Consider the following 19,390-nt stretch of genomic DNA (forward strand, 5'->3'; position numbering starts at 1 on the left):
ATGGGGGGATGTAACAGGGCCATAACGAGACAATCCCATCCCATATGCAGAGGATATGAGGGGGAATTTGTCTGCTTCAACAGTGACAGGGGCAATCTGTACTGTGGGGCAGTTCCAATGAAGAGCCCATCTGAAAAAAAGAAAGAACCCTCAGTGTATTCAGGATTATGGTGTAGGAGCCCATTGAAAATCTAATGGACTAGTCACATCAAATAGACTTGGTAGGAGCATGCTCAGATGAATTCATGTATGCCACCACGCACACACACTCACACGCAGTAAGAGAAGCCATTACCACCAGGGGTTGGGCCATTACTCTCTGTCCGGTATGCCAGTGTGTGTGTGTGTGTGTGTGTGTGAGGCCGAGCCATAATGTTTCCAGTCCCAGAGGGGTCTCAGTACAGTACGGCCCGCCCTAAATAATTACCACCGGTCTCTTTATATAAGAACAGGGGAAGGCAATAAAGAGACCTGCGATATTGCATTGTGCATACTACACTGATATGAAGAGTGTGAGGAAGACCGCCTGGAAATGTGGCAGGCGGTAATTTCACAATCCTGCAATGAAAACATTTTTTTTTTTTTGCGGCGGGTGCTGCATTATTATATGCTCAGTCTATCTTTTCTCCAACATTGGGGACCCCGAGGTGTTGGGTGACAACAGCTGATATGCTCCAGGTGTGTCGGATGAAGTTCCACACAGTCCAAAGTGTTCAGCTCACTTTGCATGAAGAAGAAACGGAGAAAATCAATTTTCAGAATTGTTGCCGGTTCGTTTTCTGTCCACTGACTGATTAATCTGCTCGCTCGAGCACATTGGCTTTGGCGACCTCACATAATAGGCCCCTTCTTCACAGCAGACATTTGGACTTGCCATAGAGGGGAATCCCAGGTGGTACTAATGGCATTAACGACGGCTCTGTTCTACTCAGTGTGACAGTGAGCACAATGCTTTTGCCACATTTGAAAACTATGGGGTCGCGGTTCAGTTGCGACGACACAGACACCCACGTCTGATCCGTCACGCCCCGGTCATGCGACGCAACATCAACCTCGTGGTTAATTAAACACGGGTAACAGTTTACAGGCCTTGCTGACCTCGTCCATATAGCAGCTGTTGTGCAGTCACATTCTGCTGAAATGCTCCAACATGTGCAGGAGGGGAAATAAACATGGAGGACCTTCCTGTTGCTTGTTTTGTTCTGCACCACCATTGTGAAGCTGGAAACGAACAAGCATTTTCGGGCGACGATTATTCCTGAAACGGTGCTCGCATGCGCAGAGATCGGTGTTTTTGTGGATTAGCAGCTAAATGGAAATACATTAAATTAGTTTTATCATTTACATGTGCTTTCTTGTCAAAAGGTCTTCCATCTCTAGCTCTCTGCCCAACTTCAGCCCTCTGCAGAGTACTAATAAAGCAGAATAACTAAACGCATGCGTGGGTGTGCACATGCAAAGCAATAAGTATTCTTCTAGGTTCAACAGATGCAAATGACATAATTTAAAAGTAGTAAAATAACATGATATCGTTTTATAAAAGTAGAGCGTCATGCATCATTTTCAACAGGTCGGATTACGTTTTTAAAACTAATCTTCGAACAGAAGTAGTGGGTGGATGTACTTCAGGAGCGCATGTCCGAAAACATGATTTTATGGCGAAGGTTTAAAACACATTTATCTACGACAGGTCCCCGGGCCGCGCTGGGAGGAGAGATACGTGCCTGGCTGTCTGTTGTCTCCGATCCCTCCCCCCACCACTCATAATCTGCGTAAATCATCCTTGATTAACCCCTCCTGAACGACTCTAATTAGAGCCAATTAGCCGTGGCAGAAAGAGGCACTCTCCATGCAGATGAACGCGACGGAGAGGTGGAAGGATTGATGGAGGGATTGGAGCGAGGTCGAAGTGGAGGTGTGGAGAGCCGGGGACGGCGCGGCATGATTGAGGGATAGAGGGTGCTCGGGGCGTGGAGAGAGCCCAGATGCGGTGGGAGGCGGGATGGTTGAGAGAGAAATAATGAGGGGATGAAGGAGGAGAAGGGTGGTGGAATCTAAAGAAGCCATGGGTGTTTCACGACCGTCCAGCCGGACAGTCGTGAAAAAGAAAAAGCTCTCGCAGGCGGCAGAGGAGCAATGTTGAAACGTTTCTCTAAACCTGCTCAGAAGATGCTTAGTGAGCTGCATTGTGGGGATTGTAGGACGTTGTTTTTTGGAACATTCTGGGGAGCGAAAAGACTCACTTTCTCCTCCGATTTTAATGAAAGTGAGATGCTCGATCACACCAGTGCTTAGATTACTGTTTGCACCTGCGGGTGAAGCTGCCCTGGTTATGTGAGCATGGAAAATATTTCATTTATTTATTCAGAAGAAAGCGTGTTGCCCTGTCTTCAAACAGACATTATTGGATTGATTGTATTTCCAGCATCCCATCTATCCCAGGTGAGTACTGTGGGAAAATATAAAAGTGACCCCCAAACAAACTATCCGCTTTAAATGATAAACATATCCTGCTCCACCCGCCCAGCCTTGAGTATTTTCTAGTTTTTAATTATTGTTTTTTCCCTTTCTCCGTACCCTTTAACCTCCATGTGCATCCCTGCAGTCTGCCTGCCAGCCCCGGTGCTACCAGACACCCGTGCCAGCCTCCCCCGGCCCTCCCTCGCTATCAACCAGCAGCAGGGGTGGAGAGGCCAGACTGAAGAGCCCACTCAGCCTGCCCAATGATTGCCTCAGTCTATCATCAGCCAGAAGATTTCTATTATTGCAGATGGATGATTGGTCTGGCTAGCTGCCGGCCTGGCAAAGCAAGCTCATTTTAGAGCAGTTTGAAGTGCGAGCCCCAGCGTACCGAAGCAAACGGGAGGTGGGGGGAAAGGGGGGGCTGTGAGTCGAGAAGAGGGATTTGCCGGTTTGGTGTTGAAATAATGGAGCAGTAATGGTCGTAATGACAAGGCGCGCTGACGCCGGGAGCATTATGCACAGAGGACGAGGTCGTTAACGCGGACTGCCTCTATTTCCGACAGCAATTGAAGCGCTAATGCGGAGCGCTTTTCCCGCTAAGCAAATAGACGCCCCGCTCTTTGAACAAGGAGTTTGTTTACTGTTTGTACGGCGGCGCTGGATCAACCCCAAAAACCTCGTGACGAATCCATCGCATGTGTGTGTGTGTGAGCGTCACGCTTTTCCTCATCACCCGGTGTGACGTCAGAAGAGGACGAAAGCCGCTTCGATGAAACTGGAATGGGCTTTGACCTGCTCCAAAGGAAAGCACACATTTCCCCCCTTTTTCTTCACTCGGCTGCAGAGAGCTAGTTCGCAGTAAACGGCCACATTGTGCCGCTCACCCTCACACAAAAGACCCAGTGTTCGGCCGCGGCAAACAGCCGGAGGGTTATAATTTGAACGCACCCTCGCTATCATATGACGGTCATATGGCTTCACCCTCTCGCCCCCGTTCTTCATGTTGTTGTTCTGCAGCAAATCAAATTACCACAACACATTTCATCGATGAATGAGGCTATTTAAAGCGCGTCGGGGTCCAACTTGGCAGCGCCCGGCTTCGCTTTTCTCCCTGACCCGAGGTCAGCTCGCTCTGTTGTCGAGGCTCCGGACTCTGCGACTCGCAACCTGAATCGATAGTCTTAAGGGAATTTACAGTATCTGACTACATGGCCTCTGCACTTGGGGGATTGGAGAAGTACAGAGGAAATGCAACCCTACATGGTTTTTATACAGTATTGATCGGAGCATCCAGAGCTTTAAACTCGTGTACAAAACGAGTGAATGTATGATGCTGGTTTGTAACTTCTGAGGCTAAAAAGCTTTGGTTGAAAGCACAAAAATGAACACTGCTTCTATCCTGTGAGAGAAATTGTCACATTTATTGGTTAATATTTCATTTTAGAGCAAAAAATCTGGACTATCGAGCCTCCTACTGCTTGCTTTCCATCTCTCTCCGACTTTCTTTCCGTCTCATCTGTTTACGTAGCAAAGGCGCTTTGAACCTCAGCCCGTCGGTGGCTCTGTGGCTGTCACCTGCTAATGTCACCGGTAATGATGTGAGGCTGTTTTTTCTTCTTCTTCTCCTTCTTCTTCCCACCCCTTGAAACGGCGTCGCACAGCCAGGACTCAATCATTTCATTTAAGCAAAACAAAGTGCGACAGCGACAACTGTGAACCAGCCGAGAGAGAGAGAGAGAGAGAGAGAGAGAGAGAGAGAGAGAGAGAGAGAGAGGAGCGGCGACGCTTTCGTCTGCAAATCATTTTGCTAACACCTTTGAAGTGGTGACATGCCTCTGGAAAATGCAGCGAGACGCTCCCGGTTTGCGGGGATGAAAGGGGAGTCAGAGCTCCTCGTCAACTTTTGACCTCCATACGGAGGAGATCAGTTGGGGTTTGGGCCAGCTGCTGCTGCTCCAGACGCCGCCGCGCCGTTTGATAAACGACACCGAGGCTTTCCTCCTACCTCGTTGCGTCGGGCCGCGGAGGAACGGAAGAAGTAAAGTGAGTTCAAATGAACTGAACGCAACTCAAACAGAACTGAAATCACATCAGGGCCTAAAAAAAAAGGAGAAAAAATCCATTTACTGGGGAATGAGGCGCTCGTGTCTTCTGAGTCATGAGGGTTAGCGACAGAGCAGAAGCCAGGAAGGGTTGGTCTTGCTCTAGGACACTCCAGTAAAGTGGATTATTAGTACGGGGACCCGGCTCCTGCGTGTTAGCGACCGCTATCTTCTGCTTCCAAAGGAAGATAGCAGAGCGTGAACGTGGTCCCAATTATCAAAAAGAAAGACATATTTTAAACGTATTCCAACACTTGACCCCTAGCAGCTGTCAGCGCCGGTCAGTATGCACTGCAGCTCATCTGAAGTGGGCTTTAGTGGAGTGTATTGCAATTGGAAACCCCCACCACCCCCACATTGTCTTGTTTGGATAACGCTAAAGGATGAAGAGAATTCATAATGTGGGACTTAATGCGTAGAGAATGTGAATACATCTGTAGCGTGGGTGGCCTTAGTGGGAAGTGATCCCCTAACCCTGCCCTATTTAGGGCTGTTAACGTCACATGTTGAATTCAAAATGACGAAATCCTTCAATCTAGCCGCGGCGTTCGGGATGCTTTTCGGAGCGCGCAGCACTTGGGTCAATATGCATTACGAATTTTGGCATGTTGCTTTTACTGCCATGCAAATATACCTCCAAGAAAATACTATCCAACGCGTCGCTATTAAAAGCAGTGGGACGCCACATGCAGCACCGACTGGTAAATCATCGGAGCGACATTTAGCATTTGCACAGATCCCCCCCGTGAGCATTGTTTTCTAACACACCGCCCTCCTCGTTGGACTCGGCTTCAAACCCGCGAAGCCAGTGCTCCCTAAGCCCTTACACTGATCGCTGATGCGGTGGGCGTGCTGTCAATATTGGCCCATTCGCCGTGAGTGAGCAAATCTCCCCTTGACATGGGCAGCCATGCGAGTAATAGCTAGGATTAAGATAGGAAGGTACACACATGAATATACAAAACGCAGTGTGGCGCGCGGGGCGGATCCGAAGGGGGGGAATTACAGAGGCCTCAGATGTGCGGCGCGCATGGAAACGAGATCGACTGGGAGCTCGGACGTGAAAAGACTCGCTCACTGGCGGCGACCCTGATGGCCATTACGGATCGACCAAGGTAACATAGCGTCTCATGTGAACAAAAGGACGGAAAACCGTGCAGCTAGAGTCCGTCTGTGCACCTGTTCGCGTAAATGTTTTCAAGGTCAGCCGCTCGCCTCCAGCCACCGTTGCCATGGCTCCGTCTTGACCTCACGGCTCCTGTTTTATGCCAAGTCACCTCCCCCGAAACACGCGTCCTCCCATAGGTGGAAGGTTTACACATGCAAAGATATGCAGTGGGATGAAGCTCAAACACACACACACACACACACACTGAAATGATCTAAAACTGAAGGCTCCATTTGACTCATCCTACCTTATCATTTTCTGTGTCACGGACTAAATACGAGAGTGATCTCGCTCCCTAATTGGACGCCTGACACGGGTCCGTTGTCCTTTTCGGCATAATGTGACAAGCTCCTACAAAACGCTCTTTTCAGCGGCCCTCAGGCGAGGCCGAGGCCAGACGGAGACGGAACCGAATGGAACGGCGACACATTTCCAGCCGACACTGATGTGACGCCTAACGGGGGGGCGGGAGGGGAGATAGCGGGTGAGGAGGGGGAGCGGCTCCGGGAAAAGCTGACAGGGATTAGGCCCTATTTGTTTCACTTTCTGAGTACTCCTCCCCGCCTGCTCGCGGGAGAGCCTGCGCAAAACGGGCATTTCCGTCTCCCACTCATCGTCGCCTAATTGGCACTTAACAGCTGCCCCTCATGGCCTCCTCACCCGCGGTGTTTCCGCTCGTTCTTCCCGGCGTAGGAAGCAGCAGCGCCGCATCAAACATCACCCAGCTGAGAGGGCACTTTCTCCTGCACCCTTTACCCCCACCACCCACCTACCCACCCCCACCCTTCTTCGTTCCCTTCCCTCGCAGCTATCTCGTGCTGGAAGCAGTTTGCACCCCAGACAGCCCCGAGCGCTCATTATCGCTTCTCTCAGTCGGCCTGTCGCTCTGAAATCCACCCCTACCCGCCGCCCACCTCCACCTCCATCTTCTCCACCCTCTCCTCGCTCCCCCGGCTCCTCAGCACGAAGAAGACGTCAGGATATTGAAGATGTTCTGCATCCGGGCTGCGAGCCAAAAGAGACGGTGCACGCGGGCAGACATATGGCCACGTTTTCAAAATCTTATCTTTATTTAAGCAGGCCCATCAATCACCAGCAACATTCTCCTTTTCTGCGTCGAGGGCCGGGCAAGAGGCTCGCTCCGGGCCAGATGTCGGGGGAACATTTGTACATCCTTATTTCCTCTAAACATAAAAGGTCATCACAATATTTTTGCCCAAGCGAATTTGAACCGGAGGAGAATGCGCCACATTTGTGCCAATGCTTGGTTCGAACACATCAGAGCATGCGGATGTCATATTACGGCAAATGAGGCAAAAAGGAAGCAAAGCACAGCACCGAACACTCGAGGTGCCTCTGATGCAGGAGACTAATGGGGAGAGGCGAGCTGCAGTGTGCCGCTGAGAACATCAGGTGCTGTTTTCAATGCAAATCGACTTGTTTCCGGGAGCTCAATTATACTACGTTAGAGAAGACTGATCCTCTGTTCTCTGAAAACAAGCGAAAGAGCTTTGGAAGCATGTAAGTGTCCATTTTTATGAAGAAGCCAAGCGTCTAGAACTGTTTTTTGCAGCGTCACGCGGCACAAATGCGGGAAAATGCGGGAAAATCTCCTTTCATGCCCGGCGGAAGTTAGTAAAAGGTTCGGAAAAACAGGAAAGTTGAAGACAATGAAGTGAACAATGCAATAAAACGCCGTTATGAAGTTTTAACCCTGCCAATGTCAGCTAGCCGTATTAGCATTCCCACATGGGGGAAGGCTGTGAGTTGGAATAGAAATGGGCCGGTTCAGTAAGCAGCGGGAGTAGAGGTCCCATTCGTCTTGTCCTGTTTAAATACACTGGTTAACTCCTGCCAACAGGGAAGCCATTCAGCAAAAGGCCAAGGGCATCTGTCATGTGTTCAGCACATTGGTATTGTCCCCTTCCATCTCCCTCTTCCTCCCCTCTCCTCTTCCACTCTTCCTCCTCATCATTTCCCCTCTCTTTGTTTATCTCTGCTTCTCACCGTCACTCCACCGCTCCTCCTCCTCCCCCACCCCCCCCACTACCTCTCCTCCTCTTTTGATGAAAGGAGTGAATATGCAGGGAACTGACATGATTAGCAGCGTCATATCCCCATGATGGATGGCGCCTGCTCCATTATTAATATAGTAAAAGCACCAACTGCCAGGTAAGAGCAATGTCAGCATCCACAATATAACGCAGTGTGCCCACGGATAATGGTGAGCACTTATTTTTTATCTATGATATGCATGGGCTTCGGGCCGAGGAAGAGGATGGGGAAGAGGAGGAGGTGGTCTGAAAACGGGCACTATATGACGAGGCTTTCCGTTTTGCTAATTCCTGGTGATGATGCACACTGCAAAACAAACTGTAATGTAAAACAAGTGTGAAATAACTGCTTTTTTTCATCAAAAACTCTTCACGAGAGGCTGATAAATAAATCGGAAGATTATACGGCACAATGTGGCAAAATATAGTCCCCGTGGTCTTAAACTCAGCAATAAAGTTCATCGAGAGCTTAATAATATAAAGCGTTGAATGGACATATACTTTATAGTTGACATTTTATCTCCTACAGTATTATTCATGCATAGAGATGGAGCCTAATTTATAGTTTTGCTGTGACATTTGTAAGCTGCTGAAAGAGAAATATAGTCAGAAGTATTTGTAGGTCATTCGGTTATATTGTTGACAATTTTAGGACTGTAACTGGAAATAGCCTTTTTACGGCGGCCAGACGGACATTTTATAGAGGACGTGGTTGCAGCAGTGCGTCTATGAATACAACATGTTTGCACACGACCCTAATGAACTTTAACGCGCACTCTAGGGGGCAGTGTGCAAAACGTGGCCGACTTCCACCCGTCCATGCTGTGGCTCTTGGTATTTTGTTGTGACGTTAACGTGGTTCTTTGAAAAGCTCAGCCACCGATTAGGGAAACTGACTCAATTGCTTAAATAGCAAAAATGAAACAAAAAAAGTTCTTGGCCTATAATAAAAACATTTGCACTGACATGAATAGCCTCCTGGGTGTAATTCCTGAGTTAGTTTGACCTGTCCATCCTCCCTTTTTTGACTTTTTTTGGGACTTTAATTAGAAACCTATTTGTGATGCATCAAAAACAAACATAATTTGTTTCCCTGGAAGCGTAATTAATAATGCAGTTTTGTTATACTGGCGGAGGAACTAAACAATGCATAAAAATAACAGGATTTGTCTGTTAAATATTTTACACTCCAGTCAGCCATGTGGAGATCGGCTAAACAGGACGCAGCCGCGCTAAACCGCTGACGTCAGCGTGTGTGTCATCCGCCATATCTTCCTGTGGCCCATCCATCCCCTGAAACCGATAGCGAGCTCCAGGTTTACGAGGGGAAAAGATGATGGAGGCAGTCTGAAAGAGAGGATAGAATCAGAGCAAGGGGGAAGGGGGGAAAAAAGGGAGAGAGGCAGGAAGAAGAAGCAGGAGAAGGAAAGACAGACAGAGTGAGTTGTGTCAAATGGATAAATGTCAGCAGGAGCTTCATCGTCTGTCTGATGTGAGCTCTCCCTCCCAAAAATGCCATGTGTGAATCGCATAGCCGGGGCCCTCGGCCAGCCTTCCCTTCCACTGTAATGAGATTACAGACCTCTACAGCACTGTGTGTGTGTGTGTGTGTGTGTGTGTGTGTGTGTGTGTGTGTGTGTGTGTGTGTGTGTGTGTGTGTGTGTGTGAGAGAGACAGAGAGAATACTATTAAGCCAGCGTGGAAGTGTACAATTCCGATGGCTTACGTGGGGCGAGCGATTAAGCGGCATTACTCACACCACCAAACAAGACGTATCGAGGAAGATTTGGCTACTTATCTATCATTCTACACACACACACACACACTGACACACACACACACACACACACACACAGGGTGGACTTGTGTTCACCTCTCTTTTACTGACAGCACACGAGCTGCATGGAAGAAGTGCCGGCACTGATTGATCAATGTGGGTCAGTGTGAGACGCCTCTAGCCGGTTAAACACTCCACATGATGTTTAACCTCACTGAAAGTCTGTTGTGTTACCATGACATTAAACATTTAGAACAAACAATACATCTCTATTATTTATAGTTCAAACTAATAACACAGTCTTGCAGCATTATGGAGATACATATAATTAGGTATGATACGTTTAAAGTCTCTATACACTCTCTATGTTTCCCCTGCAGTGTAATGCCCCATCCTGCATCTCATTATGATTTCATATTTACACAGTGGAACAATATTGGTGCTTATTAATACTGTTTCCAGCTCCTGTTTGTGAGCACATGATGTTTACACCATGGCTTCTCCTCTCAGACTAGCCTTTCAGACCTTCTTCCAAATCTAATATACCCATCCATAAATAGCTCACCTATCGAGCCCATATTTGGCTCGAGTGACGTGTCTCCGCAGCCAATCCCGTCCGCTGAATCTGCCTAGCCCCGCCCCTCCGCGCTCCGAGGACTCCTCCACCGCCCCCTCGCCTTAAATGGACAAGCAGAGGAGTTGATTGACGAACCAAACAACTCCCCTTCGTTTACAAGCCCCTCCCCTCCGTTGGCTCCCTATCAGTGTCTAGTTTGGCAACACGGATACGCATGGAGCCTCCATCAACCCCTGTCTCTTTTACGCACCGAGTCCGATAATGCGCGCAGGTACAGGGGCCCTCATCGCCACATTTCGAGCCGTCACACTGAGCAATTAATCTCCTCTTATGGACTAATATGAAAGAAGTGGATGCAGAGGTCTGACACAGCCGAGACAGGAGGCATATTTCTTGTGCATCGTTCTTGTTTTTCCACCACCGAGCGAGCGTCAGCATGGATGTCTTAGCGAACCACAGTATCTTTCAGGAACTTCAGCTCGTCCACGACACCGGCTACTTCTCCGCCATGCCTTCGCTGGAGGAAAACTGGCAGCAGGTATGTCTCAACTTTCATCCTCATCGCGGAGCCTGGACCGCGCAGTGCGCTCGCCGGTGGGTTCACACGCGCTCGAGACGTCAACTTTTACCCCCACACACCCCCCACCCACCACCACCACCACCACCAGAACGCGTGGAATGTGTGTAGTTCAGATGAAATGCTCTCCATCACTCACATAGCTGACAATTTTAGCCAGAGATGGCAAAGTGGATACGATGCGAACGCACGCGGGCGCGTAATAAAGCTGTCAAACGCGATTTGTGAAAACTGAAGATCAGAATCCCATAATAGGGAGCGAATTGGTCGTGAATAATACATCTGCATCCCTCAGATTACTGAGTTGTGAACCCCCTCTGCATGGAGAGAAGTCCCCTCACGTATTCATAATAGATACCCGAACATGTCTGGCTTTGTTCCCCTCTTTAAATGCAGTGGTGGAAAAAAAAGGCAGCGCATAAAAATCATAACTGTCATCTGCATGTTGCATATTTTTTTGCCCCCCCCTCGCCCCCCTCCACGCGCACGCTTTCCTCCCGTCCAAGTTGAGAGGATGGATGTGGAGAGATAAGCACGCGGCCACATGGTGATGGATGCGTGGGGAGACGCGCCGGCACTTCACACGACCATTACTGGTCCTCACACATCATATCACACGTCCCCGCTCTGTTTGTGTCAGCCAGATGTGTTTTATTATACCAGTGTGTGTGTGTGTGTGTGTGTGTGTGTGTGTGTGTGTGTGTGTGTGTGTGTCATGCTACTGATTTCCTGGTGTAACATTGCTTCCAAACATCTACTTTTTAAACAGTCGCTATGTATTTCTCCCATTCATTTCTGACACAAACTCAATTTAGTTGCACCTTTCATGCATATGTCCCTTAACAACCCTTCATGCTCCATATCTAAGTCAAAATAGGGGCCATGCGTCCGTCGGCGCACCTGCATTGCTGCTGCTGCTGCTGCTGCTGCTGGTGATGATGCTCTCCATGCTGTACTTGACTGACAGAGCAAAGCAACCCCCCCCCCAAAAAAAATGAAAAAAATCATTACATGGAAATTTGATGCCGGTATTGTTCATGCAATAGGAGCTTCAGCTTGTCCCCACTTCTCTGCTCCATCGAGAGATGGAGGAGGAGGAGAGAGAGAGAGAGAAACCGGTGCGTGACCGCGGATCCATTCGCTGTGGTCCAAGCAGTCTAATTGGCATCCTACTGTTACCCACCGACGCATCTTTTCATAACAAGTCTCCAACTCCCAGCTTCACTGTCAGAGGCTTTTTAAATTGCACGGGCCCGCGTGTACCATATGCAGCGCATGTCTCTCCCCGTTTCTCACCCACAGCCATGCATATCAAAAATCGATACCTAATGCAAATGGGGAGAGCGAGAGAGAGAGAGAGAGAGAGAGAGAGAGAGAGAGAGAGAGAGAGAGAGAGAGAGAGAGACAGCTGCGTGTGCAGGCAAAAGCCTGAGAGCTGGACATGCCTCTCACTGGGACGTCTGCAGATTATTCCCCCCTTTAGACAACGTCCATTTTGGAATTAAAGATCATCAAGTTTAACTGTCTCCTCAATGTAGAGAATGTACTTTCATTTTTTTTTAAACCAAGCAAATATCTGCTCTCATTCACCGTTTATCTTGTGTGGGAAGATGACATTTTAAAAGGAGAGGAATCTGACTTTAGAGGTAAACTCTAGTGAACCTGCACACTGAGGTTGCTTTTCCCTGATAGCATCTAGATCTGCATCACCTGAGATGGAAGCCGACTCGCTTCTTGCACCGTTAGCCACTTTTGCTGCTTAAAAAGTTAATTTTTTGAGCATAAATATGTTTTTTTGTTTGTTTTTTAAACTATGCTGTTGATTGAAAACAGCACAATTAAAGAAAGAAACCACTAAGAAGGGGAAATAGAGTTTAAAAAACACATAACGAATCACTGGAGTGAATAATATCAACTTTCTTGGAAAAACAACCCTTGTTTGGAGTAGGAAGATTGCATTGCGTCCTTGTGAGCTCAAGGATTATTCCGACTTGCCCCACACGTTGACCCCCCCTCACACTGCACAGAGATGTCCTGAAGATGCCACGAGCGCTCCGGAACGCACAAATTATGAGCTGTAGCTCGCCTTAAAAGCTCTGCCTCCGAACGAGGCCCGCGCTTGGAGCAATCCCCCTCTGTGTTCCAGGCACAATTTAGAATTTGATGCTTTTATGGGGCGTGATGGTGAGATAGGAGGCCGTTGTAGTCGGACCCTAAATGGCTCCCTGAGATGCCATGGCAAGAATGATGACTGTGTCCCCTGTTGGTGTCTGTGAGGCATGATTCAGGCGGTTATGGGGGGATGGGGAGCAGAAAAGGAGGAAAGTGTTTTGGAGGTCTGCAGATGGTACATTTGAGGCTGCTATTTGTTCCATTATTGAACTAAATAGTGCCAAACTGAACTGTGCTGTCTCGCTTCCAAATCCCAGTACAGTTGGTTGTTCAGAGTTGGAACAAACAGCAGGGCTAAGCTGGATTTGGAACAAGCATGGCTGGTCATAATTTACTCTTTTTTCTTTCATATGTGGAACGCAGTTTCCCTCAAAGCAGAGTGCACTCGTTTCATTTTGCATCTTTACACTGACACAAATTGCTGTTTGTCTTGGCTGCTTGTTGTGCTCTTTTGTAAACCGGCGCTCGCTGTGGCGAGGCCTCGTTTGGCGAGTTCAGCGGCGTCTTCTGAGCTCGCGGACGCTAAAATGTAAAGACTATACACCTGGATTGGGTTTCAGGCTGATATGATGGATTTTTCAACCGCCTTCGGGCTCCGCTGATGACGTGTCCTCATCCACAGCACTTGACCCTGATGGATAGGATGTAACAAGACACCACAAATGGCTGTCTGTCATTGACCTCAGTACACACGCCATACCCTCCAACACATATATTATCCCTAGGGGCCCAACACACACACACTCACACACACACACACACACTCTCGTACACACATGTAGACTGAGTGCCTGATGCCTACCCAAGCGAAATGTCTGTATGTAGCCGCGCGGTGCATTGTGGGCTTCTATATGTGGATGTGGACAGATTGCACGTGGCTCCGGCGCTTCTAAATGTGGAAGGAGCAGCGGGCGCTTTGGCGCGACCTCCATATGCAAGGCAGCGTGCTCAGATGCATCCACTTACATCCACCTCATGCCCGCGACTCCATAGCACGCACCGCAGCAGCAGCACCGTCTGTGTGTGTGTGTGTGTGTGTGTGTGTGTGTGTGTGTGTGTGAGAGGTGGAGGAAGTTGCAGAGCACGCACATTCTCCCCGCTGCAGGGTTTCGCATTTCACAGTCCGGTGGGCTCGAAAACCCCCCAGGAGCGAAAAAAAAACACACTCGGAAAGACAGTCGGAGAAGAAGAGGATCCAGAAAACAGGGGTGGAGGAGCAGGGATGGAGGTATTTAGTGTTTTGGCTCAGGAGGGAAAAGTTGGGCCGTTAAAGCTGCTGTCGGGGTCAGAGAGGCTGGGAAGTGAGGAAGAGGAGTAAGAAGAAGCCACAGAAGAAACTGTGAATATCCATACGCCGCCGCGTGTGTGTCTCAGTGTGTTATGTAATCCCCAGTAGGCCACATCTGCTTTCTCACACACAGCAGGCAGCCAACCGGCCCCCTCCTTCCTGTCTGCGTCCTCCTCCATGCCTTGTTCCTATCTATCTCTTTTCCCCCCTCTTATAGAATTAGCACAGTATGGATTTTTGATCTCTGCAGGGCTGTTGTGTAAGCTCAGGACTTGTGCGTCCCCCACCACCACCATGCCGTACACACACTCAGCTCCAACGCGCCGCCTGCCAGGTAACGGCGTCCCCCAAGTCACTCCTCTCCGCTCCGCCGAGCAGCGGCGGGCGAGAATGAACGAGTTTCGCCGCCTGGATCGTGTATCAAGTTAGAACAAACCAACCGGTTCCAGCGCACGCCCCGTCTCTTCCCCGTGACCTTTCACTCGCTGCTGTTTGGTGTAATTTTATGCAAATTGAAATTAAATCAATCCTGTAACGGGCACGGCTCTGAATTCTGCGCGCAGGAGGAGGAAGGACAAACTGGGACTTAATCTTATTTGTCTCAAAAGAGCTCCTGGTGGCGTCTTCGTTCCGCGCCCGTGGCTTTATTAAAATGTCACATCAACTGTAAGTATGAGATGTGGGATCCCTGAAATCAAGTTTGGACGCTTTCCAAAAGAAAGAAAAACGTAGTTAATTCCCTTTTAGTTCAACTGACGTCTGCAGGACGACGTGATGGGAGGTTGACAAGCAGAGTCACTCCTAATGGCTGTTCATTCATGCTACACACAACCGCCTTTTAATTTCAGGACATCCTCAAAGTACCCAGACGAGACCGCGCCGCCTCATGACGCTCACGTGCCGAGATGTGGAATTGATTTCTCAGTCAGAAGATCCTGGAAGACGGACGCGACGTAGAATCTGTTTGACGCGGCCCGGGAGCCCGCGACGCGCCGAGGCATGAAAGGGAGCCTTTGTGCGCCCGCTGGATGCGTCTAAGTGTTTGCAGCCACGAGGTTATTACTCAACGCATCGATTTGAGGAGAGGATGCACGTCTGTTCACGGGGAAGAGGAGAGGAGGGGGAAAAGAGACTGTAATAAAAGAGCTATGAGTTCATCTAATTAGTATAAGCAGATAAATGAGCTGTAACAGCAAAAAAAAAAACAACAACTTGGCTCCTGAGCAGCAGCAGTTATGTTAACAAGGCAGTGCTCTCTGTTGCTACAGACACTCTTTTTTGGCTGTTTTACCTGCAGATTAGTCTCTAGAGACTGGAGCATCCGCTGCACGCGTGCCGTGCTTCCTGGTCTCTTGAGATGGGGATGTGTTCACACACACACACACACACACACACACACGCACACGCAGGTGCACAGGTGCGTGTTGTGTATGCTGTGTAATGAGATATGCGAGCGACCCCCTGACCCAGTAACATCCATTCTGCCATAAGAGCGCTGACTGAACTCCGCCACCTCTGTCTCATCACTCAGGCGGCTGAGAGGCGATTGCCGGTGATGGGTGCCTTCTACTGCTTTATGGGCGTTGATGAAAAGGTTGGAAGCGCTGATGAAAGAGAGGACGCGGAGGAAGCATTCATTTGTCTGATGCTCTGGCAACTGGGCCGTCAGAGGGAGAGGGGTGACAGGCAGAGGAGGTGGTGTGGAAAAGGAAAAAAGGCAGCGAGGGGGAGGTGAGAGGAGAGGAGAGGAGGGTGGTGAACAAGCACATCTTTATGTATGGCTTCCGTCTGCAAAGCGCTCTGCCACCCCAGGTTTGATTAACAGTGAGGAGAGGAGCCAGTCATTTTTTTCGCCTCACACCAGCACACATGGCTTGGCAATGACTTTCACATCATTTGAGGCGAAATCGGGAAGCCGTTACAGCACCTTACAGTGATCCGACATGCTTCGCTGCTGCCATCCGGCTTGGCAACCGCAGGCTGAAAACAGAAAGGGAGAGAAGAGTCTCAGGCACTCGTTTTAAGCCCTGGAATCACCACCGACTATCCTTCTCTCTCTCTCTTTATCTCACCGCTCTCTCGGCTCCGTCTCTCTTTCTCCCATTCTGGGAAGACATAGTCTCAGCTGCCTTGTTTGAGTCGCCCTGCTCTCACCTTTATTTAGAGTCTCTGCAAGAAAAGAAAGTTGCACTCAGGGGAGTTATGCAATCAAAATGTGTGTCACAAATAAACGGCACCAGGCTGCTGGTGGACTCGTTGCATCAAAAGGCATCTGCATCCATCACAGTGCATGTGAGAGGAAGCGTGTAGCGTGTAGCGTGTAGCGTGTGTCCGTGGACGGAGACTCATCGGCAGAAGGCTGAGCCAGGATGCAGAGATGCAGAACTAGACTGAGACACACACTTTTTCTCATGTAAATGATTGGAAACACATTCCCTTCCTGGCTGAGAGTTAGATGAAGCGATCCCCTCTCCCGCCGGCCAGCTCTGAAGGCTCGGTTTTCCATGGGCTGCATCAAAGAGGCGTTAGAGGAAAACAATACGATGACTCTTTGTTGCCATTGCTTGTTGTAATTGGCTGAACGGCATCAGAGTGACACTTCAGTGATATATTTTAAATGAATTAATTGCCTTAAATCACCGCCTTAAAGTATGCGTCGGCTTCAAGTGATAGCCGGTTGCCGTGGTTACCCCCTCCCTCATCTTCCTACTTGGACCACAGTGTGTTTAATCTTCCAGCCTGCTCACATATTTGAACATCCAATGGCTTTGATAATAGCCACAAATTCACACGGAGCCCAGGCATTTTATAGCCCTCGCTTGGCTGTGACATACCAAGCGTTACATCCCATCTCACGGCCTACCTGTTGCTAGGCAGCCTTGGCAAGCAGGAAGACCGGCTTTGGCCTATTTGTTTGTTTAGCTGTCATTCTGGCAGGCTAATCCCTCCCCGAGGGACTCGTAGCCATCCAGAAACCGGAGATCCAGCCATGTGGACCACCTCTCTCCAAAGATGGGGGGGCGGGGGCAAAAGGGACGGAAGGTGGAGAGAGAGAGAGAAAGAGAGAGAGAGAGAGAGAGAGAGACAAGGGCAATTTGCCCTGAGTAAACACCGCTGCTAGTTGTTGTCATCCGAAGCCAGTCATCAATCACGGCCCTAAGCTCTCGGTGGTGACAGCTGCAAGGACGCGGCACGCTCTGGAACCGGCGGGATGCTTTATAATGCAGGAGCGTCATCACGGAGATCACAGCCGGGTCCCCGACGCAGGCCGCTGACCTTTCTAGGAGCGCGAGCGTTGGCTCCATTCAGAGTCCAGCGAGGGCGCAACAATGCCTGTTGCCGGCTTTGAGGAGAGATTTGACTTTTAGCTGTATTATGTAAGCAAAGCTTGTGTGTGTGTGTGTGGGCGCTTTGCATGCCGGACCCAATTCTGGGTCGCCGCGGTCGCCCAGCATGCAAAGCAAGTGGTGCTTTTCCACCTGCTGTGGCTCGCTGTCCCCCTGGTTTACCTCCGTCCAAAGACTCCTCCTCCATCACTCTCTCTCCTGCAGTCAATCTCTGAGTTTTTGTCTCCTTTTTCTTTTTTTTCATCTTATAAAAACATGCTTTAATCTGGATCTTACACATGCGTATGAAACCCGAGGTCAGGACTCGGATAAAGGATGTTTCTTATTGTCAGCAGCTGATGCTCAATTCACTGGAAGATTAAACTGGGTCCCGAATTACCCTAAAGACACTGGTATCTCCAGCCAACTGGGTACATCGTGTAGTTTCTGTCATTCCAAACCCCTGCAGGGCTGAGTTGTCTGAATAAGATACGACATGCATCCTCAAAACCAGGCAGATTCAGCTTGAATTGGGATTAGCCTATATGTCAAAGCCTGAAAGCGCAATTTTTCACGTGGGGAAAAAAATATTAGTTTGACATGCAGCCTTGAGAGCAAAAAAACGAAGAAAAAAAACCGCTGTATAAGTGTCAAAGTAGAGAGACTGAGAGGGTGAGGCGATTTTGCACCCTGCTTAACTCCTCGAACGGCCTGGGAAGTGCCCTTCTGTGATTTAATGAGACCGGCGGGAAGAGCCATTCATCAGCCTGACAGCGTACCTCTGTTTCCCATTGTTCTGTTCTGGTATGTGAGGAGAGCACTGTGTGTTTTAGCCTTAATGATGGGCTGGCAACCCTTTGATTAGATGAATCTCCCGGTGCTAATTAAGATTTGGGCTGCCAAAAGACATGTGTGTTTAAGCCTTCCTCCCTCCACCGCTCCCTGTGTGTGCAGTGCTTAGCGTGTGATGCTGTGTGGGAAGTGAACAGGGTGTTTTACAGGATTTCTTGGTGTGATCTTGTGGGCCGACGTGAGCGCAGGTCCTTGGACAAAGACACCGGGCCACTGCAAAGAATTATGGATGCAAAAATTGTCTGTTTTTGTCGGATTTTCTGCAGGTAAAAGAAAGAAAGAAAGAAAAGAAAAGAAATTAGCATATAAAAAGCTGTTAAAATGCAGAATTACACTTATTTCTATTTGTTTGCCATATAAATAATCTGTCATTGATGGACACAAATGATTATTTTCCTTGTATGTGTCGTCCTTCTATAGACTCCTAAGTGAATGTGGCTGCATCCTCTCAAAGCGGAGCCATAACTTCTATTATCCAATGCTAAATCAATAAAAATAAACGATCCACATGGGGATCTCTGATACAAATACCAGTTTACGACTTAAAAACCTTGAAGAGGCCCAGCTGTAAATGTCGCCCCCCCTTCTTTTTAACTAAACTGATGTCACATTAATGTTTCACCACTCGGTCCCCCCTTATGTATTTTCAGGGACAAGAATTTGATAACTTATGTTAACAAGAACGAAGGCATCCCCGTCCCCGCTTCTCTCGACCCCCCTCCTCACATCACTCGTCTTGTGTGGCGAGACAGCCCGTCCTCCCGCTCTCCGCTTCACTATGTGTTCTTCAGTCTTTTGCCCCAGATATTATTTCATTGTAAAATGATGCCAATTAGTAAAGCCAGTCGCCGGTGGCTGTGGTCTGGCTCCGTCTTCGCTCCGGCGGGGAAAGTTATTTGGGTCGGCAGCTATTTTCAGCCAGCATGTTGCCAGGAATACTTCAGGGAGCAGCCACTGTTTTATAAGAGAGCACATCAATAATTTTCATTGGTGTATGTGTGTGCATAAGCGAGCCGGAGAGCGCTTCACAGGCA

General features: G+C 48.9%; 1 protein-coding gene across 1 annotated transcript in view; it reads left to right on the plus strand.

The window, feature by feature from the left end:
- Nucleotides 1–10,577: 10,577 nt before the first annotated feature.
- klf7a (Kruppel like factor 7a) overlaps nt 10,578–19,390 on the plus strand; it is a gene marked incomplete at both ends in the record, with an annotated part of 28,141 nt that continues 19,328 nt past the window's right edge. Inside the window, one exon of the mRNA XM_079236980.1 lies at nt 10,578–10,679. Coding sequence (XP_079093106.1) covers nt 10,578–10,679 — 102 coding nt within the window. The remainder of the gene's footprint in view (nt 10,680–19,390) is intronic.

The sequence above is a fragment of the Taurulus bubalis genome (genome assembly GCF_910589615.1).
Source record: "Taurulus bubalis genome assembly, chromosome: 21".
In the NCBI taxonomy this organism is placed as follows: Eukaryota; Metazoa; Chordata; class Actinopteri; order Perciformes; family Cottidae; genus Taurulus; species Taurulus bubalis.